Here is a 27821-nt window from a genome sequence, read left to right on the forward strand (position 1 = left end):
ATTGACTTCTTAAACTATCAGTTTTATGTTAATGCAAAGAAATGAAAAGTTAGATTTTTCAAGAATACTAAACTACCCCGCTAAGCTGCCAACCAAATTGTTCTTCACTCTCCACAGATACATCTCTGGATATCATTATTCTACCTGCATCCATCTCTAAGGATTCGACCCCCATCCATAGTCTTCACTGTTGGTTGGCAATTCCCTAAAATACAACAATTCCATAAGATGGATCCAATCCTTTTGAGAAACTGGAGAGGAAAAAGATATCACATTGCTTGATCAGCACAAACCTTGTACATAGGGTAGCCGGTTTGCAGGACCCAGCAAACCAAACTACTTACACGGAACCTGTATTAAAATAGTCACAGCGACCGCATCAAAATAGTTTAGAATTTTGATCGCAATAAAACTTATCCGATGAGAGCAAGCAACTCAACTTATACTGAAGAAATATAACATCAGTTCAAGTATCGTACATTCCTACGGTCTGAAATTTTGACCGTTTCAAACTCTCTCTCTCTCTCTCTCTCTCTCTCCCCCTCCCTCCCTCCCCCCCCCCCCCCCCCCCCCCCCTCCACCAACAATAACAGCAAACATCTATTTCTTACTCCTCTTAACATTAAACCTGGTCTAATTCTCACCTTCATTAAACTCAGAACCAGATCATGTTTTAGGAGTCTAAATCACTGACACAGAATCAACAGCACAGGTCATCCTACTAAATTGCAGTCATGGTTGCTTCCTAATTCTTATCATTCCCAACAGCATACTTCCCTTATCACCTAATGAATCCAACACCTGCATGCTTCTCACATGCAAACCACAATTTATATCACAAAGACAAATACAGAAAAATCTGATAATTTATTACATTACACTCGGAGAACATTAAAATAGTTAAATTACATCATTGATCTTTATGAAGCAATGAAGTGAAGGGGAGTTGTGGAATTCATGGGCATTCCATGCAGCGCCAGCTTCCCCTGCCTACATGTACAACTTGCATTGAGGTTCTGGATGGTTTGGCACCATCCAATACCCACATTCTTGCATAGCCTGCACGTTAGAGATAGATGGTTCAACCTGGTAAACAAGTAACTAAAAGTAAGAGGGCCGATGCCAGATATCAAATTCTGATATGCCCCAATTTCAACTTGAACAGAAGCATAAAATTATATCACTTTATGTTGATTGAAAACCAGCGACATAGACAGCAATACACAATGAAACAACTAATTTGTGAATACCTAACCAACTGTCATTGATACTTCCAGAGTTAATACACCACTCTAATACCATAAATACAACAATGGAGAAATCGAGGAAGTTATTTTCCCATCAGATCCATGGAATTATATAAACAAGATGATTGCTCACCCTGCTTCTGTCAATCAGATACCAGTCAGCTTTCTTCATCATCAGACTGTGCAGCAGCCTTCTCTGGGCTATTCTTCACAGGATGTGGAGATACACCTATAATCCATAAAGCAATGAGTCAAGTACCTACAACAAAACAATAACTGCTAGTCAATAGATAGGATGCACATCTCACCTCCTGATTTGTTCTTCAATTTTCACAAATGCAACAAAATGGAATCAAGATAAAAGCTACAGCGATTATGTAACATAGCAGAACAGAAAACAAGACTGAAACATGCTTTGTGCATGGTTTAAAAACTGCAACAACTCAGGATCTCACCCAAAAAGAATAGCCAGAAGGTATTATTTGAGTTCCTCGGCCCTATAAAAGTGCGTAGGATCTACACATTGCATGGCCAGTGTCGGACTAAACAGACCCACCTACACAGGTCCTCACATCCTCCTCCGGTTTAAATTTTGATGTACTCGCTAGGCTAAAGGTTCAAATCCATTCAAATCCAATTACAAACATCTTGATCAACCCATGGTTAGTCCAAATGGACATGTGTAGCAATGTCCCCTAGTTCATATGCCTATGGGCTAGGTGCGCTTTGATACCATTTGTAACAATCCAAAATCTCACCCACTAGACTAGCCAGAAGGCATTATTTAAGTTTTTTGACTCTGTATAAATATTCAGGATCTACACAGTGCATAGCCGATGTGGGATTAAACACATGCCTGCATAGGTCTTCATAAGAACAACCAATGAATCATCGTTCTGATGATTCAAATTATTCAACCTCCACAAACAATCTCAATTTCTAACTATCAAATATGCTTCATGCACCAATGTTGCATCACAATTTCTTTACATAGAACATGTCAACTAGTTTTAGTTACCCGTTTCCCTTCTAACTACAACCAAAGAATCTTGTAATTGCAATATTTCTCTTCACACTATTGGAACCTTTCACCAAACTTTTAAAATTAATATTGATGATAGACTCCCTGGCAATCAACTTTATTTTCATGAAGAACACCATCATAATAATTACTGACAATGGAATGAGGATAATAAACAAAAAATTATAAAGAATTTGATAATGCCCACTTGCCAAGCAACTGTGCAGTTTTTGGCCAGTCTCTTGTCACAGTACAACAGGCCAGTTGATACCCAGTGATTTGAAGAGATAGAAACAAGGATAGTCCAGGTATCACAAGTCCATAATTTATAAACTTCAACTTACTAGGAAAATGTTTGTGGTCATTGTCACATCCAGGTTAGAGAAGAGAAAATAAGGAAGAGAATTTATTGCAAGTTGCCATAGGTCAAAGGTGGAGAACCAATCAAAATAGTATCTAGTAGTCATATCCCCAATAATTCAGGGATGGGAACCACCAAAAAAAAAAGTTCTCTCCATAAGGTCATACATCTTTACAGAATACAGAAATACAGACTGCACAGTCAAATGTCATGGAATTAAACATAGTCCTATTTCCACTGGAGCAATCCAAGTGATCCAGATACATAAGATCATTATCCATGGCCACCTTTGTGAAAGACGTCTTAAGATTCATGGCATGTGCAAGTTATGAATATGGATGGAGATTGAAAAAAAAAATATATCCTCCGGCAAATTATTCCTAACAGTCACTGAGATTTGTGAAATACAGATCAGCTTACCATATCGCCTCAACACAAGAGACTAACGCCCAAGAGGCACATAACAATCCCTTCTACATTTTAGCAGGAATTTTGGGGAGCATAGAAAATTTACAGAAAACCAAGCTACAGAACTCAAGAAAATAGCAATCAAAATCCCAAACACGTATTTCCCAAACTAGTTACATATATGAAAAAAGTTAGTGGCATCACAGTTAGATAGCATACCATAATCTGTATCCTACACGTGCCACTTTGATAACATGCACTAAATAGTGCTGTTCAACGAGCCATGTTTCTATCATGTTTCTATAGCTCGATATGGTCGGGGCTCCGGGGAAACAACGCAAAGCCATTACACGTCGATTAATAGCCCAACCGAGTCAGCCAAATTGTAAAATAGAATCGCAGGATAATCCCACGCCGTCCACAAAATGGAGGACAAATTCACCAAGAAAACTAAAGCAAATTCAAACTTTCGAATTGATTAGCGAAAGAATTAGCTAAAAATTTCATCTTTTATGGTGAAATCATCAGCGGAGAAATCGAAAAACCTACCAAACCATATAACAAAGGGATCTGAGATGTTGGAACTTCACCTTCCACGAAATAGGTGGACGAGGGCCAACCACGGACGCTCGCGAGGGAGAGGGTCTCCTCCTCCGTCATGGGGTTCGCAAGCCTGCCGATAAGCTCCACGACGCCGTAGGGCCGCTTCCGCGGCGGCACCCAGTAGGAGGAACCCGGGATGAAGGGGAGCCAGTCGGGGGCGGATCTGCGAACAACAATCCCATGGATGGCGTCCTCGAGGCGGCGCATCCCAAGTAACTCCGCGTCCGGCCCGGCTGCCTCCGTCTCCAGGTCCACCTCCACGAGCTGGGCTTTCTCCGGCCGGCTCGCCCGGCCGCGGCGGCCCTCGAGGTGGACCGCCGGCGGCACGAGAAGGCGCGCTCCGGCCGGATCGTGGATTAGTGTTTGGGACTGCCGGATAAGGGTTTGGGAGAGGATTCGAGCCATCGCGAGGCAGGAGAGAGACAGGGAGAGCGGAGACATCGAGCAAGCACAGTTCTTCCTGGCGACGCACCGTAGAGGATCCGAACTCGGGCACGGGAGTATGCGGTCGGTTCGAAAGGGGAAGCGTGTAAAGATGGCAGGGTTGGGGCCTCTTCGATCATCGGCGTCACTTGGCATCCCGCACTTGGTTTAAGGCCGGTTCTTGTAACAAAATCGAGTGTGTTCAAAATTCTCGACCTCGTTGCAGTGTTCCGAAGGATTAAGCTCGCGATGCGACGTTTCGCTGCTCCGCGGGTCATCATAATCTTTGCGTCTCAGGCGGTGGCTACGTTCATGATGACCGTTGGATCATTGCATTTGGCTTATGGCATGGAGTTTTGTTTTGGCATCATGGTTGCTGCCCATACTTTTTTTTTTTTTTTTTTTTGCTTTAAAAAAAGGGGAAGAGGGGAGGAAGGGACAAGCCTACCCCGCGTAGCAGCCTCCACTAGGCCCCCACCCCACTAGGAGAATGTTCGATACGGGCAGAAATGACCGTATGTTGGACACTTCGGCCGATTTTACTCATACCTTCCCCACCTGTGGGCCCGGCTCGGTTACCCCTTGGGCTTCGGCATGAATACCACGTGTGAGTACGTTACACCTGGCACCACCGAGGCTACCAGCAGAGCGATACGTCCTTCCAGACCCTATGTCCGAGCAAAAAGCATCCGGCCTCCACAATTTAATCGACGTCCGCGCGTTTCGAATTCGGAACCACTTGATTGGAAGTAAGGCCACGCTCCCACTGGGCTACCACCTCAGTGGTGCCCATACTCTTCTTTGCGCCTCACCGCAGGGAATAATAGCTTCTTCCATATGTGCTTGGAGTGGAAATAATGAGAAAAGTAGCTGATTAATGCGAATTCTCATGATAATATTAACTGTAAACAAGTTTTAAATATCCTCTAAAAGAAAATAACTTAATTTATTTTTCCAATTTTGACAAAAATATAAATTCCGCACCAAAAAAAAAAAACACGATTTAACAACTTGCCGCAAAGACACCATCTTTTCTCATCTGCTGATAAAATATGAATCCGTGCTATTCGGTTGATTAATTTCTAACACCATAACAGAGTCAGTATTCCTGTTCATGCATTCTCTGCTAAAAAAACAACTCGATGGGCTGCAAATCAATAGAGAGAACTAGAGTGAGATGAGCGAGACAACTGCATCTTTTTTAACACCTATGGAGAGTAAAATCTCTTTCATGTTGAGCATCCTTCTCTGCTAAAAGTAAGTTTTTCGTACTCATGACATGCTAACTTTTATTGAATTATCTTACAGAAAATGATTTATTTAGAAGCACACAACTACATCTCTTCAGTCTTTGAGCGCAACACAACATCTACATCATAACTGATCGGTCTACTGCCGTTTGAAGATCAATTTCAAGCCAATTCTTTAGTGAATTACACCCATAATGCTGCCAAGGCATTTGTTATACATGGAATCAACCTGTATGGCGCAGTTTAAATCATGCAACCTGGAAATGACAACAACATTGGGTTCTTGGAAAGACCATGCCATGCCGATGAAATTGCTGCCATCAAAAGGTGCCAACTTCCATATGTGATATATCTTTAAATCTCAAACTGCAGAAGACTGCATTGCAGACCAATCCAATTATGGTATAGGGTTCGAGAAAATAAAATGCCTCAAGAAACAAAGCCATAATGACTTGCTCTCAAAAGTATATCTCATATTTCCATTGCTTCATATCTAACACCATGGCATGGAAAAATGTGGTCCATGCCAGGTTACTTGATAATCAAAATAAGATATTTTAGTATCTTAATGCCAGTATTAACCACATTCTGAATTACTCCGTCGAAATGTACAAGAGATGACTTGAAGGATGTGCAAAACCCTCCAATTATCAACATATCTCAGATGCAACATACAAGACGTTTGATACGGTAAGATGCCTGAAAACTTGCTTAGATCCGCTGGCCATCCTCAATCTAGAATTCAGGGCAGTTACTTGGGCTTGACGTGGTTTCCGTTTTTTTCAGCCGGACAAGGCCTCAGCTGCATGGCATTTCATTGTATATAAGAATTAAAGAATAGCACCTTTGCATATTTATAATAATAATCATGGTACAAAGAAAAAATTGTTAGTTTGAGGTCATCAGTTATTAGAAATAAACAAAATATTAGATCCATCTTAGCATATTAAGAGAACAATAGCTTTTCATCTGAGCAGGCATGGATTAGGACCATAGTGCTGTATAGGCAAGCCAGTCTGGGCACATGAATGCTGTCTACCCACCTCATCTAGGTATGAGCAAATAGTGCTGGGTTTATAGCTCAAGTTTCAATTCCATGTGAGACTTTGCTGTCTGCATTATATGTGAGACTTTGATTGTATGGCATAACAATCAACTATTTTGAATTCGGCATATAATGCAGACAATGGCATCAGAAACTAGTTCGCTCGGGTGGGGGTTAAATCCCCTTGAACCTGAGTCAAACTTAAAAGTTTTTATAGATAGTTCATCCATGAGTCATATGCCTTGACCCTCCCCTTGAACTGAACTAGGGACCAGCAGACGAGACATTACTAAAAGTATGGATGCACTTCAAAGTAAGGCCAAACATGACCCAACTTGTTAATGGATTGAGTCTATGGCCACATTTGACTGGGTCATGTCAAGCCTTAACCTGAATCGACCCATTAACCCGATGGTTCTCCATTTAAAGAGCATGAATGAGACAAAAAAGAATGAACATGGATTGAGAAATTTGGGTTTAGTTCCAAGAAAAAAAAAACAACATTATAAATATATCCCATTCCAGCATTAAATAAAAAAAACTCATGTTGCATTTAAACTATATCCCGTTCCAGCATTATAAATTAATACAGAAAATGTAGAACAAAACTATTACAACATATGCAGGGATTATGATATAGTAGACATAAATATATGCATTTATTTATAATAGTAAGAATTCAATTGCCTATTTGTTCTGTACCTTAACCAATTTATATGATTCATGTATGCCAGCCCATATCAATGCATATCCTCGTATTCATGTGTTTTGACCAAGTACTGAAAAAAAAAAAATCAAGGTATGGACCCCTAACAAGTCACTGGCTGCTGTCATAACCTTGGGACACATGAGAAAAAAGGCCATCAAGTCAATACATAGTGCTTTAAGTTTGTGTCCTTCTGCATTTTAAACATGTGCTTGCACATGTTAATAGCATCCCTATAGATGGTCTGAAATATGTTCTCGTTGAATTTTCCATTTTTACTTTTGAAGGATTTGAAAATCTAATCTACATATTAAGTGATAGTGATAGAACATCAAGATTTTATATCATACCAGAGATTAAAGATCATGGCATCCAATGTACTAGCAGCATCAGTATAATACTTTGAATATGTCATTGATGCGTAATATAATTTCATGTCCCACTGCAATTTCTATGATGAACTTTTAGCTTGTTTCTTTTGTTAATGTTCAATATAGTTGTGTAATGTATTTTGTATGACAAGTTGCTTGAAGATGTGAAATAGACATGTTAAACTGCAATTATCATAAATATTTAAGATGATTGTAATCAAAGTTTTCTAGTTTCTACTGCATAGTTACGTTTATTTATTTAGAACTTGCCCATGCACTAGTATAAAGCAACCAAAATTACTGTGTAATGCCCCAAAAAGATAAAAAAAGGTCTATATTGAATAAAAGTTGAAACAAACGAGCTAAATGTATCAGTTGCAAACCCTTCAACAAAATCTGTGCATCATTTCTGTGTGCCTATTGTCAGCAAGACATAGAATGCATGTCGTGCTGATCCCTGACAGGTTGGTGTGGATTCACTCTAGAAGATGAACCATTAAGATCTGAAATTTATTTCAGTCAGCAGTATCTACTGAAAATCAGACCTATGCTGAAAATCTGCTTTAAAGATTTATATCAGGTCTCGATAAGAAGAAGAGACAAAATAGAGAAGAGAAAAAGATGAAGAGGATAAAGAAAACAAAAACGTTCTATTAAATCATTTAGAAAACTAATAGACCCTCTTCTTTATCCTCTTTTGCAAGAGATGACTAATAGCACCTCTAGACATTCTCCCAAAAAAAAGAATAAGAGAAGAAGCAAAGAAGATGCTTTGGAACTTCGTTAAAACAGCAAAATAGTATCCACAAAGAAACTCTACAGAGAGGAATCAAAATTAATGCAAAATGCAATCCTAACAATGCAAACTTTACCAAACCTAAGCTAGACCTAAAATAGAACTTGCAGATATTGATCTTTCCCACAATATGAATAACATGATTCCAGAACCTACAAGAAAATTAACTCTAGAACCCCTGGAGTTGAGTATGAAAATTGCGGTAAATCATAAAATATCTAACCCATTACCCTGATACTTAAAAAAAGGAAAATAGATTGAAAATAAATAAATCAGCTAAACCAAGACTATATCACAGCTGCAAGATATCTGATGCTTTGATCTTTGATATATAGTCTAATGCATTATATATGCATATATTACTCTTACACACACACAAACAGGAAAATAGTTTATAAATAGCAAAGATTATTAATTTACAGAATATTATATAATAGAAAGTAGTATATTGGTACAAGGAGTCCCAACAGCTCCCATAATAACCTAATTCTAATATATAGGTTATAACTTGAACAAGCAACTAACCTTGAAATTCCCCATAAACATGTAAAATTTTCTATTGCGTATATTTCAATAAGTTATACATGAGCAAAAAATCTCCAGAGCAAAAATGATTCATACCAAGTGAACAAGTCATGTCTCATCTACAGATTGAAATGTATAAGAAGAATGCATTTTACAACAAATTCACTTCATAAGGGGCTCTTCAAACATACCATTTTCATATATTTGAGATGCTTCAGAATTTCATCAGTTTCCAGCTCCTACATTTTACACAGAACCATTGCAGACAATGATTTAAAGAACAATGTACCCACCAAAATACAATCAAATAATCTTTAAAAAGATCAAAACTTAAACATTAACATCATATCACTAAGACTGAGATATATAAAGAAAAAGTAGGTCTCATATTAAAGAGAAAACAGTTGAAGTAGGCAATAGAACTAAAACAGGCCTATAGAACTGAAGGTGTCAGTTTGGCAGTTTTCTTATATTTTAAAGATGAGCTATATCCCTTTGAACCACTTACACATCTTACTTTGGGCTGGCTTTCTCTTAGGCTAATGAGCATGGGTATTATGAAACAAGAGTATAAGATTTGACCTAACAAGGTGGCCAGAGTTACTGAACAGGTAAAAACTTGAAAGGCCTGGAGATGGTTGTTGACCCCACTATAGCAAGTGCATTGATCATTTTGCCTTGCAATTCTAAATCCACCCAACTTAAACAGCATTTTACATAAACTGGTTGGAATGGGCACCGATGATAACGCTCCATCCATATTCCATGTATTCTAGAACACCAGAAAACTTACTAATTTTCTAACAAGTGCTAGTCTGTCAAGAAGCCCTAATGTCAGTTTTAGTAGAATGCTAATAAACAGCAACCATGTTAAACATTCAAAAATCCATATTTTGTCCTAAAACTAGACTAGGAATAAAGAAACTTCCCCTAAAGAGTGAAGGAACAGAGTATGATGCTTCCAACAATTCACCATTGCAGCTACCATATAAAACACACACCATGCACATGCAAGGTCTTCAAACCTTCAGCATCTACTTCATACTAAGAGCTCAAAACTTACATGATATTCTGAGTCTCTAAAGTATACAAAACTTTGTGCTCTTTGGTTTTGCATCTGACATTTATATTACATCAAATGACTTCCATTGAAAAACAACTTGACCACAGAAATATTCTCGACGACAAACATAGTTTTCAAACTTCAGAGATGGATCTGCAATATATTTACCAAATGGCAGCCCCTGAATTTATCAATCAGTTGTTCAATCTAAACATCCGCATTGATAAAATAACCCTGGCAGAGACTAAGAACTATTTAAAACTGACGATATAACATGCAGCAAAATCTTATTCAAAAGCCTGTTAGAGTGTCAGCTATGTCTCTATATATGTAAGCATTTATGCATGTACATATGTATGTAGAGAGAGAGAGAGAGAGAGAGAGAGAGAGATTCTCAAGTCTTGAAAACAATGTGTTTCACACGCATTCACTGCCAGCATTGTTTTGCACCTTTCTCGTCCCAATATTATCCTTTCTCTTCATGAGGAGAACAGAACTGGATGTTCAGGCAAAACTTAGGTCAACAATGCTGGATAAGAGGCAGTAAGGGTATAAGTTGCTTGAATTGTGTCGAGATCTAAAAGATCCAAACTAAAAGTGCATTGCTATCTCCAACTTTGAACCCAAAGAGGGCCTAATGGAATCATGAGTGACTATAGTGGTTGATGTCGTACCTAGTGGGACTTAGTTTTGATTGACTTAGGCTAAGTCCAGGGTGAGTTAAATCTATCACAATTTACCACTTGGTCTGATACTTGATATGTTCCTTGCCACAATATTGTTTCTTAATCTAATCACAAGATATGAAAAACAAAAGAAAATTTTACAAAAGTCTAATTAATCATTGTGAATTTTTCACGTTTTAGTCTGAAATTCTCTTATTAGTGGAATTCTATCTACTAGATGCTACCATATAATTTAGTACCATTCCTGAACATCTCCCAAATTTTACCAACTAGCAGATTTTTTCCCAAGCCTCATTTTATGCTTATAAATATGACTAACTTCAGCAGCTCCCTAACCGTCTTTCATATTCATTAATAGAAAAATATTATTACCTAAAGCAGCTACTGTATTGCTGTGCACCTAAATTCTAAACTATTTTATAATATTCTTGGTGAACAACTTAACAGTAACCATACATAATTGAATCTAGATGTCCTCGATTCAATATAATAATGGACTACACATGCAAATAAATTTGCCAAGAAAGATTGGATGGAAATAGTGCGAACCATAAATGTTTAGTAGTGTGTCTCCAGCAAGGCTTACGGGCTGTAACAAGATGGTTCAAGTCGGCATGTGAAACTTCATGCGATAGACAATTTTTTTTAGGAGTATGAGTATGTTGTAGAAAGCAAAGTGTCAGATATGCAAATAAATATCAGAATGCCCCTGCCAAAAAAACCTACTCTTCAAAATGAAATATTATGATGATGTACCAATTGTAAGAAATCCATCAAATTGGTCAATCATGGTGTAATAACTTTCTTTAAAAAAGCATTATAAGCAGCCATAACCATAGCAGTTGTAAGTCTAACTAACAATCGCGATCACATCTGGAATAACTAATTAAGTGAAACTGAAGTGCAAGAATGAAGCAAGCAGCTTACCTGAGGAACAGCACAATCAGCATGGACTGGATCCCAAAGAACAGAACATGAACAATCCCAATCATCAGTTTGAACTACATAAAGAGGTGCTCTGGGATTGAATCAAGCAAAGGAAAAGCATATCACATAGGGATTAACTAGCGATATTTGAATATGATTATATATAAGCACAAAATAATCACAGGCTGAGCTACTTGAAGCTGGAATAGAAGGGAGATTGCAGTCAGGTGTACAAATAAGGAACGAAACAACAAAAAATTACAGAATATATATTTTAAATATGTTCTTTAATATTTCAACTTCCATCATGTTGCTCTAAAACTCGTGCAAGCACCCTCCTCACCTGGATCATTAGTCATCAATCCAAACTTGAACAAGTGCACATGATCATACCGATACACTTAGGCAAGATACAGGGGAATAGTGAATCCTAAGACTACATATCTGATGATTTAAAGACCTATTACTTAATATATTTTGTATGAAGATAGGAGTTCATGCTAAAACTCTTTGGAATTTCTGGATTAATTGTGACTTTTGTGCTACTATTAATCAATGTAAATCATTGTCCAGTTCACAACTTCCTATTATTTATAAGATAATTACATTGCAGGAATTACATTAGTATATACAAGACGACCAAGGTTTTCAGTTTGGTTTCGGTACCCATACAGATACCGAACTAGTATAGTGTAGGTACGATACTATTCTTGGTGCTGACAGTACAGGTGGATACCAAGTATTGGTTCCCTGCCTATACGAGTCAATATACCCAATAATGGACCAGTTTGGTTGCTCACAAAATACTTGTTAACAAGTAAATACTGCATTAATATACTTAAGTATGACGATAGAGGAACTTATGAATCCTAGGATCGAGGGTTGAAGTACCAATCAATGACCATAAGATACCTTACTGGAAATGGTGCATATCATACTGCCGTTGTAAGCATCTTGGTGCTGACACAACGAAAAAATGATGTGACATACCATGACATTGGTGTGAACTGGTACCAAGCGGCGTATTAATACCAATAACTTATTGATGTGGTACAGCATGGCCAATATGGATAGATATGCACCAATATTTAAATCCTTACCTAGGATCAACTTTTCTAGTTATTTAGAGAAGACAGTATTTACTAAATTTGTTCTATAAGGTCTTCGAGATTTCATGATAGAAATTCTTTAATAGTTAATTCAGTGCTACTACAATCATCATATTACATCTAGATGCTAGCACAACAAAAAATGCACACCATTATCTATGCAGATTCACCCAATTATCTATTAAAACATCTAAATACTTATTGAAGAAAAGAAAGAATCAAAGGACTCCCTTAATTCATGCAAAGAAGTTTACCTGCGCCACTTTCCACAAATAATCTCCTCCTTGGTTCCACCAGTATCAACCACCCCCCGACATTGAATCCAATTACCAATGCTACTTCTTTTGTATGTCTTGTTACCATTCCACTCCTAAGTATGGACGGAACGTTCTTAATAAATATACATTATAAAAAACCATAATAAAAATCATCAGCATTAAAGCCTGGACTCTTACATTTGGATTAGAAAATTCACCAGGATCTATTTCAGAGGGTGCATCAAAATAATCATGATCACTGCATATAAAAGAAAAATGATCAAAAAAAGCATCATAAAACAATGTGAACCACAGAGTTAACTATAAACTTCGAGAACATTAAAGATCTTGAGGGATGCGGAGTTCTACTATGACACATAACACAAATACATGGAAGATGGAGTTCTTTCTACAAAGCATAACATTGCAATGACTTGATAAGCTATAGTAGAAAGAACTAAGTTAAGAATGATTCAGTACATGCCATGCTTGCAATTGCTTTGAAAAGCATCAACAAAGAGTGGTGAGAAATGAACTTCTAAGAACATAAAATACACATGAAGTTGTATCACAGTGATTAATCTGTAATTCTAACATTGATCCAGGAGGATCACTGGAGTCGATGTGGATCATTTTGCCCACTATGAGTATTCAGGAGGACCACCAAACTCGATGGGGATCACTTTGATGACTACGAGTATTCAAGAGGATCACCAAACTCGATGTGGAATATTTTGGTCATTACGAGTATTCAGAAGGATCACCAGACTCGATGTGGACCACTCTGGCCACTACGGATATCCAGAAGGATCGCTAGACTTGATATAGACCACTTTGCTCATTACAAGTATCCAAAGAAATTACCAAACTCGATGTGGAATATTTTGGCCATTACGAATATTCATGAGGATCATTAGACTAGATGTGGAACACTGGCCACTACGAGTAGGGTTGAATAAGGTTCAAGAACGAGATCCATCACATCGAGAAGCCAAGTCGCAGGCCAAATTTTCGGAGGCTATAACTTGGCTATACAATGCCCCATTGACATTATTTTTTTTAATTGAAATTGGATAACTTTTTGAGATCTACAACTAGAAGATTGAATTGGGACAAAATTCTATTATCTAGGCCCCAAAATAGGCTGGTTAAACCTATTTTTTTTTCTTTTAGTAAGACTTTGACCGGACATAGCTCTCTATCCGAGAAGAATCAGACGGAGCAACAGGAGGCAGAATTGATGTAGAAGTCGAGATATATCTCCTTAAGAATTTTAGTTTTTTTTAGAATATTTTTAAATTTTAGTCTTTTCTAGAATATTTCTATTAGTCATACTTATTTTAGAATACCTAGTCCTATTCGAACCAGAAGAGAAATCTAACCCAAATTGTAAAAGGGGAGACCTCAATAGTAGTATAAATCAAGATTCGCCATATCGATACGGAACCCCGTACCGGTCCACATTAGCATAGTGTCGGTACGGTACGATACAGAGTGTTTTAGCATATCGAGAGTCGGTATACTATCGGTACCGGTACCGAACCGGTACGGTACGGTACGGCACGGTACGGCATGGTACGTTCAGTTCGGTACGGCATATCATGCTACAAATAAGAGCTATATACCTCAGTTTAAGACATGTGGATGATTAATGAAAGAAAAGAGGACTTAAGCCCTACTTTCATGATTCCTTCCATCTTTTTCTATTTTTGTTTTGAAAGATCTAAGTTGAGTGGGTTGAAAAATGTCTTCCTTCTTTTCGATCGGATTAGCTTGGTATTAGAGCTTCGATCCTCTACATTTATAGGAGCCTTAGTGCATGGTCCGGATACGTGAGCGATACAAACAATCGGAACAAGGGCTATCCATGCTTGAAGTACATTGAAGGATAAAGATGAGTAAGGTTGTTAGTTCTACCTCGATGGATAACAAGATGATGAAACGTCTCACACAACTAAAGAAAATACCCAAGTCACCGAGATCATGTCTCAATTGGCCACACCTTCAACACGAGCATCAACAACTCTATCTTCGAGCAAAACTATGTGGTTCAGCCGCGAGATAGAAAACAAGCATTTTTCCATCTTTAGTTCTGATTTAGCTGAAGCTAATTTTCCTATATAAGGAGAGCTCTGATCCAGAAGGATCGCCGGACTCGATGTGGATCATTTTGATCACTACGAGTATGCAGGAGGATGACCAAACTCGATGTTGATCACTTTAGCCACTATGGATATCCAAGAAGATCACCAAACTCAACGTGGAATACTGTCTATTACGAAAATTTTGAAGAATTACCAAACTCGATGTGGATCACTTTGGCCACTATGGATATTCAGGAGGATCATCATACTCGATATGGACCATTTTGGACACTACGGATATCCAAAGGGATCACCAAACTTGATGTGGAACACTTTGGCCGCTACAAGTATTCAAGAGGATTACTAAATTCGATGTGGAATACTTTAGCCACTACAAGCAGGGCTGGACAGGGTTCAGCAGCAAGATCCGCCGCAGCCGAAAGCTAAGTAGCAGACCAAACTTTCAGAGGCTATAACTTGGTCATACAATACCTGATTGAAATGATTTTTTTTTGAATTGGATAACTTTTTGAGATCTACAATTAGAAGGTTGAAGTAGGACAAAATTCTACCATTTAGGCCCCAAAACAGGCTGGTCAAACCAAAAATTTTCTTTTCGGGTAAGACTTTGACTGGGCATAGCTCTGTATCCAAAAAAATCAGACAAAACGACAGAAGGAAGAGTTGATGTAGAAGGCAGAGTTAATGTAGAAGTCGAAGTCTACCTCCTTAAAAAAAAAATTTTTTCTAGAATATTTCTAAATTTTAGTCTTTTCTAGAATATTTCTATTAGTTATATTTATTGTAAGATACCTAGTCCTATTCAAATCAAGAGAGGAATCCAACCCAAATTGTGAAAGAGGAGACCTCACTAGTACTATAAATAAGGGCTATGTACCTCCATTTTGGATGTGTGGATGATCAATGAAAGAAAAGAAAACTTAAGCCCTACTTTTTTTATTCCTTCCATCTTCTTCTTTTTTTTTGAGAGAGATCTAAGTTGAGCGGGTTGAAGAAAATCTTTCTTCTCCCGGATCATATCAAACATGAATCATATATACGAAAAATAATCAACATACAAATTATTTTCTTCATATCTAATTTATCAAAGAATTCAGCTTATTTTAGTTTCACCATACACATAGTTAATTGCAATTTTCAATTCAGTGACAAATTACACAAAGTTGTTCCCTACAATTCAGCGATTTGATGTGTAACATCCGAGAAAGCCAAAGATGCTTAGCATGCAGCAACCTCCAAGCACGTAGGATAAGACATCTAAAGTGGAGAATCGGTGTGAGATTAACCATTTAGTATAAGGACTTTCAACTATACCTATGCCAAGAATACCAGTCTTGGTGGGATGTCTCGCAAGATGTCGGGGCAAGGCGTTGTCCCAAGTGTTGAGATGGGCCTGACCCACCATCATCTCAATGTCCTATTTGGCGCATCCTGGGACATCATCGTCCCAACTGTCGGCATGAGGTAGGATGGCCGCTCATCCTGTTCCATGGGAAAAACAGGATAGCACCATCTTATGGGACTCGAACCATTGTCCTATGTATAAGATGGACCGCAAGTTTAATAATGAGCCATAGGTAGTGGGCCAATAAGATATATTTGGTGTGGTTTAGCTTCATTAGAAACCAGTTTCCAGTTTAATTTCACTTTTTCCTTAAAGTGAGGATGGCACTGACCCACCATCATCTCAGAATCCCATTAAGCACATCCCAAGACATCCCCCATCCCAAGCGTCAGCCTGGGATGGGATGTCTGCATTCTATTCCGCAGAAAAATGAGAGAGCCCCATCCTACAAGATTTGAAACATTACCCTATGCTTGGTACAAGATGGGCCACAAAATTAACATCTCATAGGTCATGAGCTGATATGATATATTATGTGAGATTGTGAGGTATCAGCTTCTTTAGAAACTAGTTTCCCATTTAACTTTACTTTTTCCTTATAGAGAGGCGATATAATTGAAAAATTAATGAGAGGATATTATGGTATGGTAGCCTTCCCTAAGAATAAACTTCGAGTACTTGAAGTACTTACTACTTAGTTCTATAAATGAGTAAATGACAATATTCAGTTATAGTGATGTTTGATGCTGGAAGTCAGACCAGTCTTCTATGTGAAGTCATTCTTCATATTTCAGCTAATGATGGCCTTAAGTGTGGGCTGCAAAATATGGTCTGAAATCTGTGGGTTTCTCGCAAATTCCCTTGGGTAATCATTTAAAAAAGATCCTGGCATGTCACCGCAATATGAAAAGACAAGGGAGTATGGAAAAATTTCCCTCAAAAGTAGGTAAATTTCTTTGCTATGTTTCACAAGAACAAAAGTATTACAAAAGTTTCATAAGAACGAATATTTTTTTACTTCTTATGAAGCACGGCTTGCTAATTCATTTTGTCTTAAATGTTTTTTTTTCGCATGCTTACAGCCATAAAAGTTAGAGGAGTTGCAAGAATGAATTGAGATGAAAATGGAAGAGCATAACATTATATAGTACAATTGCCATGCAAAAGCATCGCACAAGTTTCATAGGAGCATGCAGTAATTTGCTTCTCCATAAAGAATCATGGCTTGCTAATTCACTTTTAGATCAGCTCTGATTATTTTTACATGCTTACGACATGAAAGTTAGAGGAGTTGCAAGAATGAGATAAGAAGCAATGGAATAACATACTTGGCAACGGGACCACACCAGTCTGGAACTTCTGCTTGAAAATCTTTACCAATACGAACCCCAGATGTATATGGCTTAGTGTCTGTCAACATGAATGATATAGAACCCAGATCTCCATAAGACATCCGTTTCCTATACCCAGAAATTTTACCCTCAGCATTGAATGGTTTTCCTGTCAGCGGCTTTGGTTTCTTTCTAAAACAAGGTTGACAATACCATTCATCAACTGGCAGCTTCTTTACTCTAGTGTTGCAACAAGACAAATGATATGCTTGTTCACAAAGGTCACAAATTAGCATCTTCTTTGGGTTTTCCAAAAGCCCACATATTTTACAAGTCTGAGAAAACTTGTCATCATTATCATACGGGACTTCTAAAGAAGCAGATCCACTGGCAGCCCATGCACTTCCAAGGAGTCCATGGCTTTTGAGCAGAGATATGCAGAGGTCCCTTGCTGATGTGAATTCTCCCCATGGTTCTACGAGGGCAATGTCAGATGACGAACACTCCCCAGCATCAGGATCCTCTACTTCTGTCTTCATGAAAGCCGAGCAAAGTTCTGTATTAGATTTTGATGATGAAGACCTATCATTTATGCTGTAGTAGTGCCCCAATACAGGTTTGCAAAGATTACCAATAGAAGCTTTTGCAGGCATTTCAGATTCTCTAATAGAACATATATCATGGGTCCCAGAGTTCGGAACAGACTCAATCTGGGAGCTAAGTACATTTATGGACTTCTGTACATGGTGCTGTTCACAAATCAATAGATCTCCATTAAGCGATACGTCTCTGGAACAACCACAAAATGAGATGATCGGAGTGCATCCAAGATCATCCTTATGCAAGGTCAACTGGAAATCTTCAGAACTCATGCAAGAATGATTACTAACATTTTCTTTTGTTTTTGTGGTTCTGTTTTCTTCTGTCAGGATAGCAATAGAGTTCCTATGCAACTTCCTTCTCTTGTACACATAGCCATCCCTCTTAGATGTAGAACTTAGACACATGTTGTGGACAGTTGATAAATCTGAGCAGCTTCTCGACAAATCTACAACATCAGTATTAGATGATTTGCATTCTTCCTCCTCAGAAGAAATGGATTTTCTACAGCTATCCCAAGGGAATTCATCATAATTTGGAGACATCAGCCTAGCTTAACCACTACGTGGACAATCACAAAATAAGTTCATCTCCTGATTTTTTCATGGTCAGAAGTAGGAAAAAAAATTGTCCTCACAGAATTAGGAAGAGAGCTCTGAATCAACATTTGATATCAAGAGAATCTGAAATGCAGCACTCCCTGCTGGATTAGAATTTAATCTTTCACGTTCTAGGCTAAAATGCTAGAATTTTTTTGGTGTAACCGCAAGCCACTTTGCCTGTACTCTGCAAGTTTTTGGTTAATAAAAAAAATATACAAATATATATATGTGGATCAGCTAAACCCTCATACAGAAACAGAAAGATAGAGAAATAGATAGAGAAAGGATCGTAATATTCAAGTTAAAAACTACTTAAAATTAGCAATGTTCTATCCACATTAAAAGACCCTAGAACATTTCTAATAAAAATTAACAATCATTTGTAAGTAAAAGCATAAAGAGTCAAATTATCACAATAGACCAGTACTGTTGCAACTAGTTAGATTGGCTTTTACATATATCCACGCGTGCATACATACATATCAAAGCAGCTCCTTTAGGTCATAAACTAGGAACAAAAAATTCAGATTGACATTTGGCACCCATGACTCAAATGATGCTCAGTTAGGTCTCGCTTTACCAAATTAGAGGGGCTTCAAATCCAACCCATCAATATATTCCTCAGAGATAATAGGCTTGTTAACGAGCCGAGCTGCTCGGGCTCGGGCTCGGCTCGGCTCAAGCTCGGCTCGTTAGTCAAACGAGCCCGAGCTCAAAATGAGGCTTGTTTAAACTCGAGCTCGAGCCTGAGTAGCTCACGAGCCCGTTTGGGCTCGTGACTTAACACTACCTGGAGGCCCTGGACCCTTTTTGACTCCGTCGAACCCCATCACACGTTCGTCAGAAATTACTATTTCGTCTTCGGTTTTGGGTGCCAAGAGAGAAGAATGCAAGCGGAACGTTGAGACGTGATCCAAGATTTGGGAGATCGGCGGGGGGATTTTGTTTCTATAGGGGCGGTGATTGAGAGGGAGGTATGGGAGCCGAAGCCGATCTGGTATGTGTTCCTCTTTGCATCGTGCTTCGCGCCATCTCCCTTCGCCCCTTCCGCTCGAGGAGCAGCGGCGCCACTAGAGGCTCCGCCGCCTCCTCGCTCTTCGATCTCGAGCCTACGGCGCCGTTCCTGCGGTTCCAGAGGAATTTCTGCTCCTCTACTCCCTCGCCTCAGGTTCCTGGATCCGGTTTCTTGAACATCATTTTTGACTCCGTCGAACCCCATCATGCATTCGTCGGAAATTATTATTTCGTCTTCGGTTTTGGGTGTCGAGAGAGAAGAACGCAAGCGGGACGTCGAGACGCGATCCAAGGTTTGGGAGATCGGAGGGGGGATTCTGTTTCGATGGGGGTGGTGATCGAGAGGGAGGTATGGGAGCTGAAGCCGATCTGGTATGTGTTCCTCTTTGCGTCTTGCTTCGCGTCCATCTCCCTTCCGCTCGAGGAGCGGCGGTAGGTTGAGATATGGGTGTTGGATTTTGGGTTGAGCTCAGGCTCGAGCTTGAGCTCGTAATTGAAACGAGCTTTACGAGCTCAAGTCCGAGCCTTTGCTTTGCCAAACAAGCCCAAGCTCGAGCCCAATACAGAGCCCGAGCCTCCCAAGCTCGGGCTCGGCTAAATAACAGGCCTAGGGATAATATCTAACAAAGGATTTAAGTACCAACCTGTGATCCAAAGTTCGAACATGCTCGCACAGTCAGCACCAAGCAATTGGCCAGTATTGCAAGCCAGCAGAATCACTCAGTATCAAAGTTGTCTCGGCCTGCATTAGCCCATGCCAAACTGGCAAACCAAAAAAAGAATGAAGCTGGGAGAGATAAAGAAGTTGGGAGCTTGGTAGGAAATGGATTTTGTCCATCCAAGCCAAACAGAACACATTTTTGATGGTCAAAAGTAAAAATCCTACGACCAAGTCAAGTGCCAGATGCAACCCACATGACAAATGGACAAGAACATAATGAGAGAACATGAAATCAGTGACTGAGATAAAATGGAAGACAAAATTCATGATAATCAGTAGAACACATTTACAAAGGGGGAAAAGACACCAGTATCAAAGGACATGGAAACCAATGACACAAAAAGAGTATGGCATAAAAAATAACACAATCACTAATTACCTAGTAATTCATTGTGGGAGCTTGGTGCATGTGTAGTTAGCATACATCACAATAAATGATTATGTATCAATGATAATGTGCCTTAATAGTGTTTGACTTGAAGTATCATCAACTTCCATCTTTTATGTATGTCAACATGCAAAGGCATAGATATGTATGGCTAGATAGCCGCCTTAAAAAATATATATATATTTTGACGGATCATATAAGACCCACCTAACTAGAAATAGGTTAACAAATAATAAAAATTATAATGATGGCATGAAAACCCAATGCGCAACCAAAAATGCCCATGGCACGATGCATGTCGGCCGATGTCTGGCACGGGTACCTACACCAGATTTTAAAACCTTGATTTAATCATACTCCAAAATCTTGAAGCCCTTATCCAGTCCATAGCTTCCTAAAAAGTTTATACTATGAATTTTGATTATAGATTTAGATCCTTAACAAGCACCCGTATAGACATAAATCTCAATGTGTTAAGGTGCTTGAGCAGGTTAGGCCTTTAGGAAGGGGAAATCAGAAGGTTCAAGCAAAACTATAAGATCATCGTCCAGATTCTGTTACAGTAAGAAATGGGCCTAGTCTAAACCAAGGCATGTCAAGCCAAGCCAATTTTAACTAGGTTCTAAGCCTGGCCTGGGACTAAAGTTAAAGGCCCTAAAGGATTTCAGACCAAGTTTGGGCAGCTCTTGTCCAACTCGAGCTCAGCCTGAATCATACTTAATAATATATTTTTACATAATGCATTAAAACGTTTAAAATCCAAACAATTCATTTCTAATGAATGGATAGGATCAATTGGGTTTAACTAGAAACCTTAACCCATTTTCCTATTTCCCAATCCATTTCCTAGCAGATCCCTCATCTCTTCGTCTCCCATCTATCCTCCTATACTCCTCTCATATCCTACTTATCCTCCTCTGCCCCACTCCCCTAATGCCCTATTGCACCCATCAAGAATCCCTCTGCCATCTACATCAAGTTCATCGACATCAACATTTGCTTCAAAGGCAACTCCACCACCATGGTCATTCATGGCCACAACACATCCCTCCCCATCTCCCTCAACTAGATGCTTGTCCATTGCCGCACCATAGCCCATGCCTGCCATCCTCTCTTCCATGATTGTTGCCACCATCGTCATCCATAGCCACGATAATCCTCCACATCTACCTTGTCCAGATGCTTCCACTATTGCACCATTGCCTACATCACTCTGCCTCCACTTTAGCTCCTAGAAGTTCTCCCCCTAGGTCCCTCTCTCTCTCAAAAAAAGTCCCTTTTGCCTCTCTTTCACATCACAATCAGACTTATTTAGGCTTCAAGCCTGACTCAGGCTGGATCTTGGGCAAAGTTCAACCTTGATCTTTTGTTAAAGTTTAAGGCTTAAGCCTGGCTTGAAGCCGAAAAATAACAATTCAGGTCAAACTCAAGCAATAGGTGGCTTGACCAAAGCCCGACCCTTCTATCCCTAATTCTGTGATAGGGCATAAGTGATGTATTTTGAAAGTTATACGAAATAAAAGAGGGTTTCAGAACTAATCCTAGGCAGGGGTTTAAATCTTGATATCAAGCCACATCTCCACTTGGTCGTGCAATGGTACAAGTATCGGGATGGGACAATATGATGGAGAAGGAGTGAAACAATCAGTAACAAGAACAAAAAAAAAAAAAAGCATCCCAGCTGTTCTGACTATCTTGGTGCATCCCAAGTATCGGCATATAGCCAAGACGATCAAGACTTCCTAGTCAAGAGAGAATGGTGTCCCACATCTATCTCGATCGCATTTTCCAATCAAAATGGTACAGTACTAAGGATACCATCCCATACAATGGGATTTGAATCCTCGCTCCTAGGATTAAAGGGGAGGGAAGGGTTCTGAAAAGGAATTATGAAGCTTAAGAACTAGCAAATTGGATTTGGTGTTGATCAAAAGTCAAAATTCGGTAACCGCAATAAATTTCTGCAAGAATTGAAGACAATGGTGCATAGATTTAAGTAGATTACTGAACTGATAGGTTAAATTAATGATGATTTGCTAGATTATGAGTAAGCAAACTAAAACCAACAATTGTTCCAATTATCATCAGAATTAGTATCCTATGAAATAATGGAGAAAAAGTAGAAGAATGATGAGCAGGAAGAAGAAGTGAAGAGAAAATAAAGAGGGAGAATAGCCAAACCTCATCTTTCTTTCTTTTTCTTCAATTAGAATAACTCAAAAATTCTTCAAAATTCATCACTCTAATGTACTGTAATGACCGTAATAGCTAAGAAACAACAATTCCTAGTCCAAGAGGGATTCTCATCTTACCAATTATAATCTTGGGACTCTTTCAACACAATTTGACTCCAAAAGAGACTACCCACCAACCTAAAACTCCATTGCACCCAAAACTTTCCAAATAATAACAAAATAAAAGGAAAGTAAAGTTATTATGAGTTGGGCATCCAAAAAAGGCTCCTAAAAACTATCTAACACCACTGAGACTTCTGCAATAATCTCTCCTTTGGACTTGGAAAGGAAGTGAGCTCTTTGCTGGACCAAGTATAAACCATTTTATACTACTAATGCTCCAATACACTTTAATCACACTCCTAACAACTAGATAAGGGCTCAAAAGATCTTGATTATGTGTCAATCTCAAGATTTGAACCCTTCATTGATCTAAACAGTGATCTGGGTACTTCCAGTGTTGATTCTGGCATTCATATATCCTCTCTTTTTCCGATGTTAAAGATAGGAAAACCATCAACCATTTCATCAAGAGAATACAAAAAGTTTATCATGCTATCCTCTTTTGTATGTTAGCAGCTGATCTTCTGTGGTTAGCGCATCATGTAATAGTGCAACCATTAAAAAAATTTGAGAAATTCTGAGCTAATATGGATGGAAGATGTAATAGGAACGATTCATGATTCATAAATACAATCATATATAGCAAGGACAAGACTGCGTGATTACACATACAGCCATAATCACACATATAAATGGTAAACTAAACATTGTCGAATCAAACATTGCACAACTAGATCTTAATGATAAAGCACAGAATACTGGGCGAATAGGTTTCCTAGACAGGAATATAAAAACAATGATTAGCATACCATGTTCCACTCCCAACAAGCATGGATAATTGTCATTCAGAAGATCTTTTTTTTTTTTTTGAAGAAGAAGAAGAAGAAAGATATGGTGGCATTCTGGAACCATCACAAAAGAACATAAACAATGGAGAAAACCAAAACAAGAACGAGGCTGATGGAAAATACCAAACCTCTCCATGACAACCTAAATCAGAAAAGTACTAGATGAATGCATAAATACAAATTCCCATGTCTGGAATTCGCCTTAAACAATTACATATGCCAAACTATTAGTCATATTTCATAAGGTGGATGACCTTAAAATAAAGCAATTCATTTTTTTCATCTTATTTAAGCCCCATTTTTGCTTTGCCAAGGAAAATATTGTTTGTTGAAGAATACGAAATTTGATTCCTAACAACCTGTTTCTTGACCATCAAACAAGAAAACCCTAATTGAAACCAGCCACGTGAAGAAAACCATCGATTCCAAATAACCCAACAAGACACATGCATATAATACAATCCATAGCACCAAAATTCGACTAAAAAACCATTAAAAAGAGACAAAAACAACAACTGGTAACAACTTAATTAAGATTTGAGGAAAAGGCGAAATTAGCACAGCAGCAGCAGCCTAACCATCAAAATATTCCAGACAAGTGATTCACGTAACTAAATAAAAAAAATAGCAACTGAAAGCAAAAACTTAGGACAAAATACAGATGAAATTTTAGTGAGTCGGATTTACCCAAGATATGCTCGGAACCCGCTTCGCCCATTGGCGAAGAACCCAAACTCTCGTCAAAACTCGCCCAAGTGACTCTCCGAATGCACTCTTATAGTTGGGGATATATCTTTTTAAATTCTCTGTACCTTTTTCCACATTTGCCACCCTAAGTTTGGGTGTTTTAAACTGACACTCTCTGTAAGTTACCTGCAGGAACAGTTTAGTTACAGTGTTCCACCACTCCGTGGTGTCCTTTGAGTTTGGGCCATATATATGTTTTGCACCGTAGAAAGCTGTATATGTATGGATAGAGTCACGTTATACGGTGCGAAAAAGGTGATTTCGGATTTCGAGAGAATACGTGTACTGGTTTGGGATAAGCATTGCAGCAACTATCTCATCATGCACAATTCATGCTTAGCTCGGTATGGACTTTGGAGCAGAATTCATGGCGATCAAGATGATCTTTGATGTGATGATCATGCTTGCTTGAACCATGTTGATGAGATATCCATAATCATTTCTCTTCTTTCTTTTTGATGCAATAAATATTTATAAATTTTGATTTTTACAAAGGACTTTATGCATTTAAGATTCAAGATGCAGCCTATCATGAAGATACATTGAAATGGCACCCTTCAAGCTGAGTAATAGACTAGATTATGAATTCAGTGGAACATAGATGGCACTGCTCACAATTAACAGATTTATTGGTATAGGATACAACAACTTACATATGCTACAAATTCATGGTGGCTACTAACATTACCTATGCGAATCTCTCCCAGTTTGAAAATCAAATGGATTTGCTAGTGTATGAGTGTACCATATGATCAATCAATTCTGACAAACTTTTAGAAAATTTAAGTGTCAGGCCGACAACAATTGAGTTTGTTTCCTATCAAAGAGGCAACTAAATTGGCAAAAACAGCAAGCAAATTGATGCATGTTCGACTTGGATTATAATCCACTATCTCACCAATTTCTAGCTTGATCCTACACTCGAATCTCTCTGCTAATGTTTTGTTGGTGTCTTGGCAACAAGAATATCAACTATTTAAAGAACAATATTTTGAGACTTGCTGATCTCTTGGAAAGATGAATGGATTATACTCACAAGACACCATTTCTAACTACAGGGACTTCTTACTAGCCTAGGATAGGGTGCCACTGTATATTGGTTAAGGGTTTAGGCAATAGAGCTGAACCCATGTAAAGAGGTTATCTGTTCCTCTTACAATTTACTTGATAAAAGTGCTGGCTCTTGTTGAAACCATGTTTTCCCATGAAAATGGCCAAACAATGAAATAAACAAAAGAATCATAATAGACAACATTATTTTCCAGAAGACTGGTTTAGATCCCTGGGTGAATATAACCATAATTGAAGTTGCTTCATCAATTATCAAAAATACATGCTTCATTGTTAATAAGTATGAAATTTTTGATGCAAACTGGTTGTCCCTCTTCCAGTAATTACCACTCCATATAATAGAATGCTATCTAACCATCTTTGTCAATATGCAGTGGTACAGAATGTATGATCAGACTAATAATTTCCTGCGATTAGCTTTTTGATATAAACAGTTATTGTTGTTGATGGGAATAAACATGTTACTGAATTGAGTTCTCATTGTGTACAAAGTAACACTTTCCAATTTGATCATGGCTGGCAGCAATTTAGCATCATCACAGTTTGGATCCTGCTAACATGAACCTCAGAAAACTTGGAAACTTTATTAAAAAATAATGCAAGCATTTGATTCTCCTCATAAAAAACGTGTTATTCTAATAAAATAAAATAGTTACAAAGTATCATCCAATATTAATTTACTACAACCAAAGACCAATCAAACATAATATAGCATTCAAAAGGACGCAACCACTTCTTCCATGATAATATTTGCCCATTCACAATTGGGAGATTCTGTTCATCTCATAGAATAAAAAAACCATATCTATCCATCTTGGAATTGCTGCTTCAGTAATCTAAATCTCTGGTATTCTCTTTGCTCACCTTGGTGGGTCCTCATATTCTAACATTCTTTCTGCATACTTATCTTCTATATTCAACAAAGCTACAGCTTTCTAGCCAGCTCCTAATAAAGCTTCATTACTGTGCACATTATGATTTTAACTGTTTCAAATCTTCATTTTTCTTTTCCCATTCTTTTGGATAAGAAGAGTCCAGTGAATGGGCAGGTCAGCTCTGAGCAGCTTCTGAATGAACTAAAGCTGTTTCTTTGGTTTTCCTCCTGTGGGACAGTTGCTGACCTTTGAAAAAGCTCTGTAGAAAAGAAGGCCTAAAACAACTGATCAGGCTAAAGTTTGATTTCCATTTTTCCTGGATGGTTGTTACTATAAGTGTGAGCTTGTAGATGAAGACCAAGTCAGGTGCCACAAAGCCTAGCCAGATTGTTTCTCTAAAGGTCAAGGATCATTGCATTCTCTGTGGTCCTTCTGACTAATATAATTAGAAACATCGCGCTCAACAACCATATGAACAGTTAACCTTGGACCAAATATTTAAAGCTCAAGAACATGCTGATTTCTACTATGGTGCTGCAAAAAGCAGTAAAGGAAGATTTCTTCATTTCTTGGTTGAGAATGCAGCAGAAGGAGACTATATCATATCAGGAGAGCATTCCTACTCTTTTTACTGTATTTAAGCTGATGAAGGTGGAAGGAAGAGTTGTTGAGCCTGATCAAATACAGCATATACAAATGCAGGTAGACTACGCATATCTAACTGCATTTAAGACTATTAATAATTAAACTATCTATAATTCACACAATTACTTACGTAAAGGAAAATAAAAGTAATGGCAATTAAAATTTGATTCTTAATTTACTCTACCTTATGCAACTGTTACTTGGATGACATTCTAGAGCAGAAAGGCAGGTGTTTACTGGGTACTTCACCCAAGATTTCTGAGAAAGTTCTATGTAAATTATTAACTGTATACTCAGCATACGGCATGCTCATATCACCAAGAAGACAGATTTGTTTGATAGCCTAGCTTGTGTTGGAGAGATCTATAAAGTGAATAATATAGATGACTATTCTTATGTCAAGGAGCCTCCAAAGATAAAAATCAGTGAATTTA

General features: G+C 38.3%; 2 protein-coding genes across 22 annotated transcripts; both read right to left on the reverse strand.

Annotated features, from left to right (window-relative positions):
* Nucleotides 1-789: 789 nt before the first annotated feature.
* LOC103707059 lies at nt 790-4245 on the reverse strand. Of its 14 annotated transcripts, none has more exons than XR_001879447.3 (3): nt 3587-4245; nt 1381-1523; nt 790-1059 (listed from the first exon to the last, which is right to left on the reverse strand). XR_001879447.3 is itself a non-coding variant. In XM_008791410.4 (3 exons), exons 1-2 carry the CDS (start codon nt 4217-4219, stop codon nt 1406-1408), a joined length of 663 nt encoding a protein of 220 aa, XP_008789632.2. In that variant the 5' UTR covers nt 4220-4236; the 3' UTR covers nt 790-1086; nt 1381-1405. The 14 variants fall into 14 exon arrangements, 7 of the variants coding, with proteins under 7 accessions (XP_008789632.2, XP_008789631.2, XP_017698264.2 ...); XR_003385704.2 differs by having other exon boundaries at nt 790-1086; XR_003385706.2 differs by having other exon boundaries at nt 790-1086; nt 1381-1476; nt 3587-4244.
* A 1120-nt stretch (nt 4246-5365) lies between these two features.
* LOC103707060 lies at nt 5366-24863 on the reverse strand. Of its 8 annotated transcripts, none has more exons than XM_017842798.3 (8): nt 24737-24863; nt 18817-18965; nt 17577-18627; nt 12997-13057; nt 12796-12911; nt 11433-11523; nt 8948-8995; nt 5366-6115 (listed from the first exon to the last, which is right to left on the reverse strand). In XM_017842798.3, exons 3-8 carry the CDS (start codon nt 18584-18586, stop codon nt 6065-6067), a joined length of 1377 nt encoding a protein of 458 aa, XP_017698287.2. In that variant the 5' UTR covers nt 18587-18627; nt 18817-18965; nt 24737-24863; the 3' UTR covers nt 5366-6064. The 8 variants fall into 8 exon arrangements, with proteins under 8 accessions (XP_017698287.2, XP_026660439.2, XP_017698286.2 ...); XM_026804638.2 differs by having other exon boundaries at nt 17577-18740; XM_017842797.3 differs by having other exon boundaries at nt 17577-18108; nt 18211-18965.
* Between the last annotated feature and the right edge of the window lie 2958 nt (nt 24864-27821).

The sequence above is a fragment of the Phoenix dactylifera genome, chromosome 7 (genome assembly GCF_009389715.1).
Source record: "Phoenix dactylifera cultivar Barhee BC4 chromosome 7, palm_55x_up_171113_PBpolish2nd_filt_p, whole genome shotgun sequence".
NCBI lineage: Eukaryota > Viridiplantae > Streptophyta > Magnoliopsida > Arecales > Arecaceae > Phoenix > Phoenix dactylifera.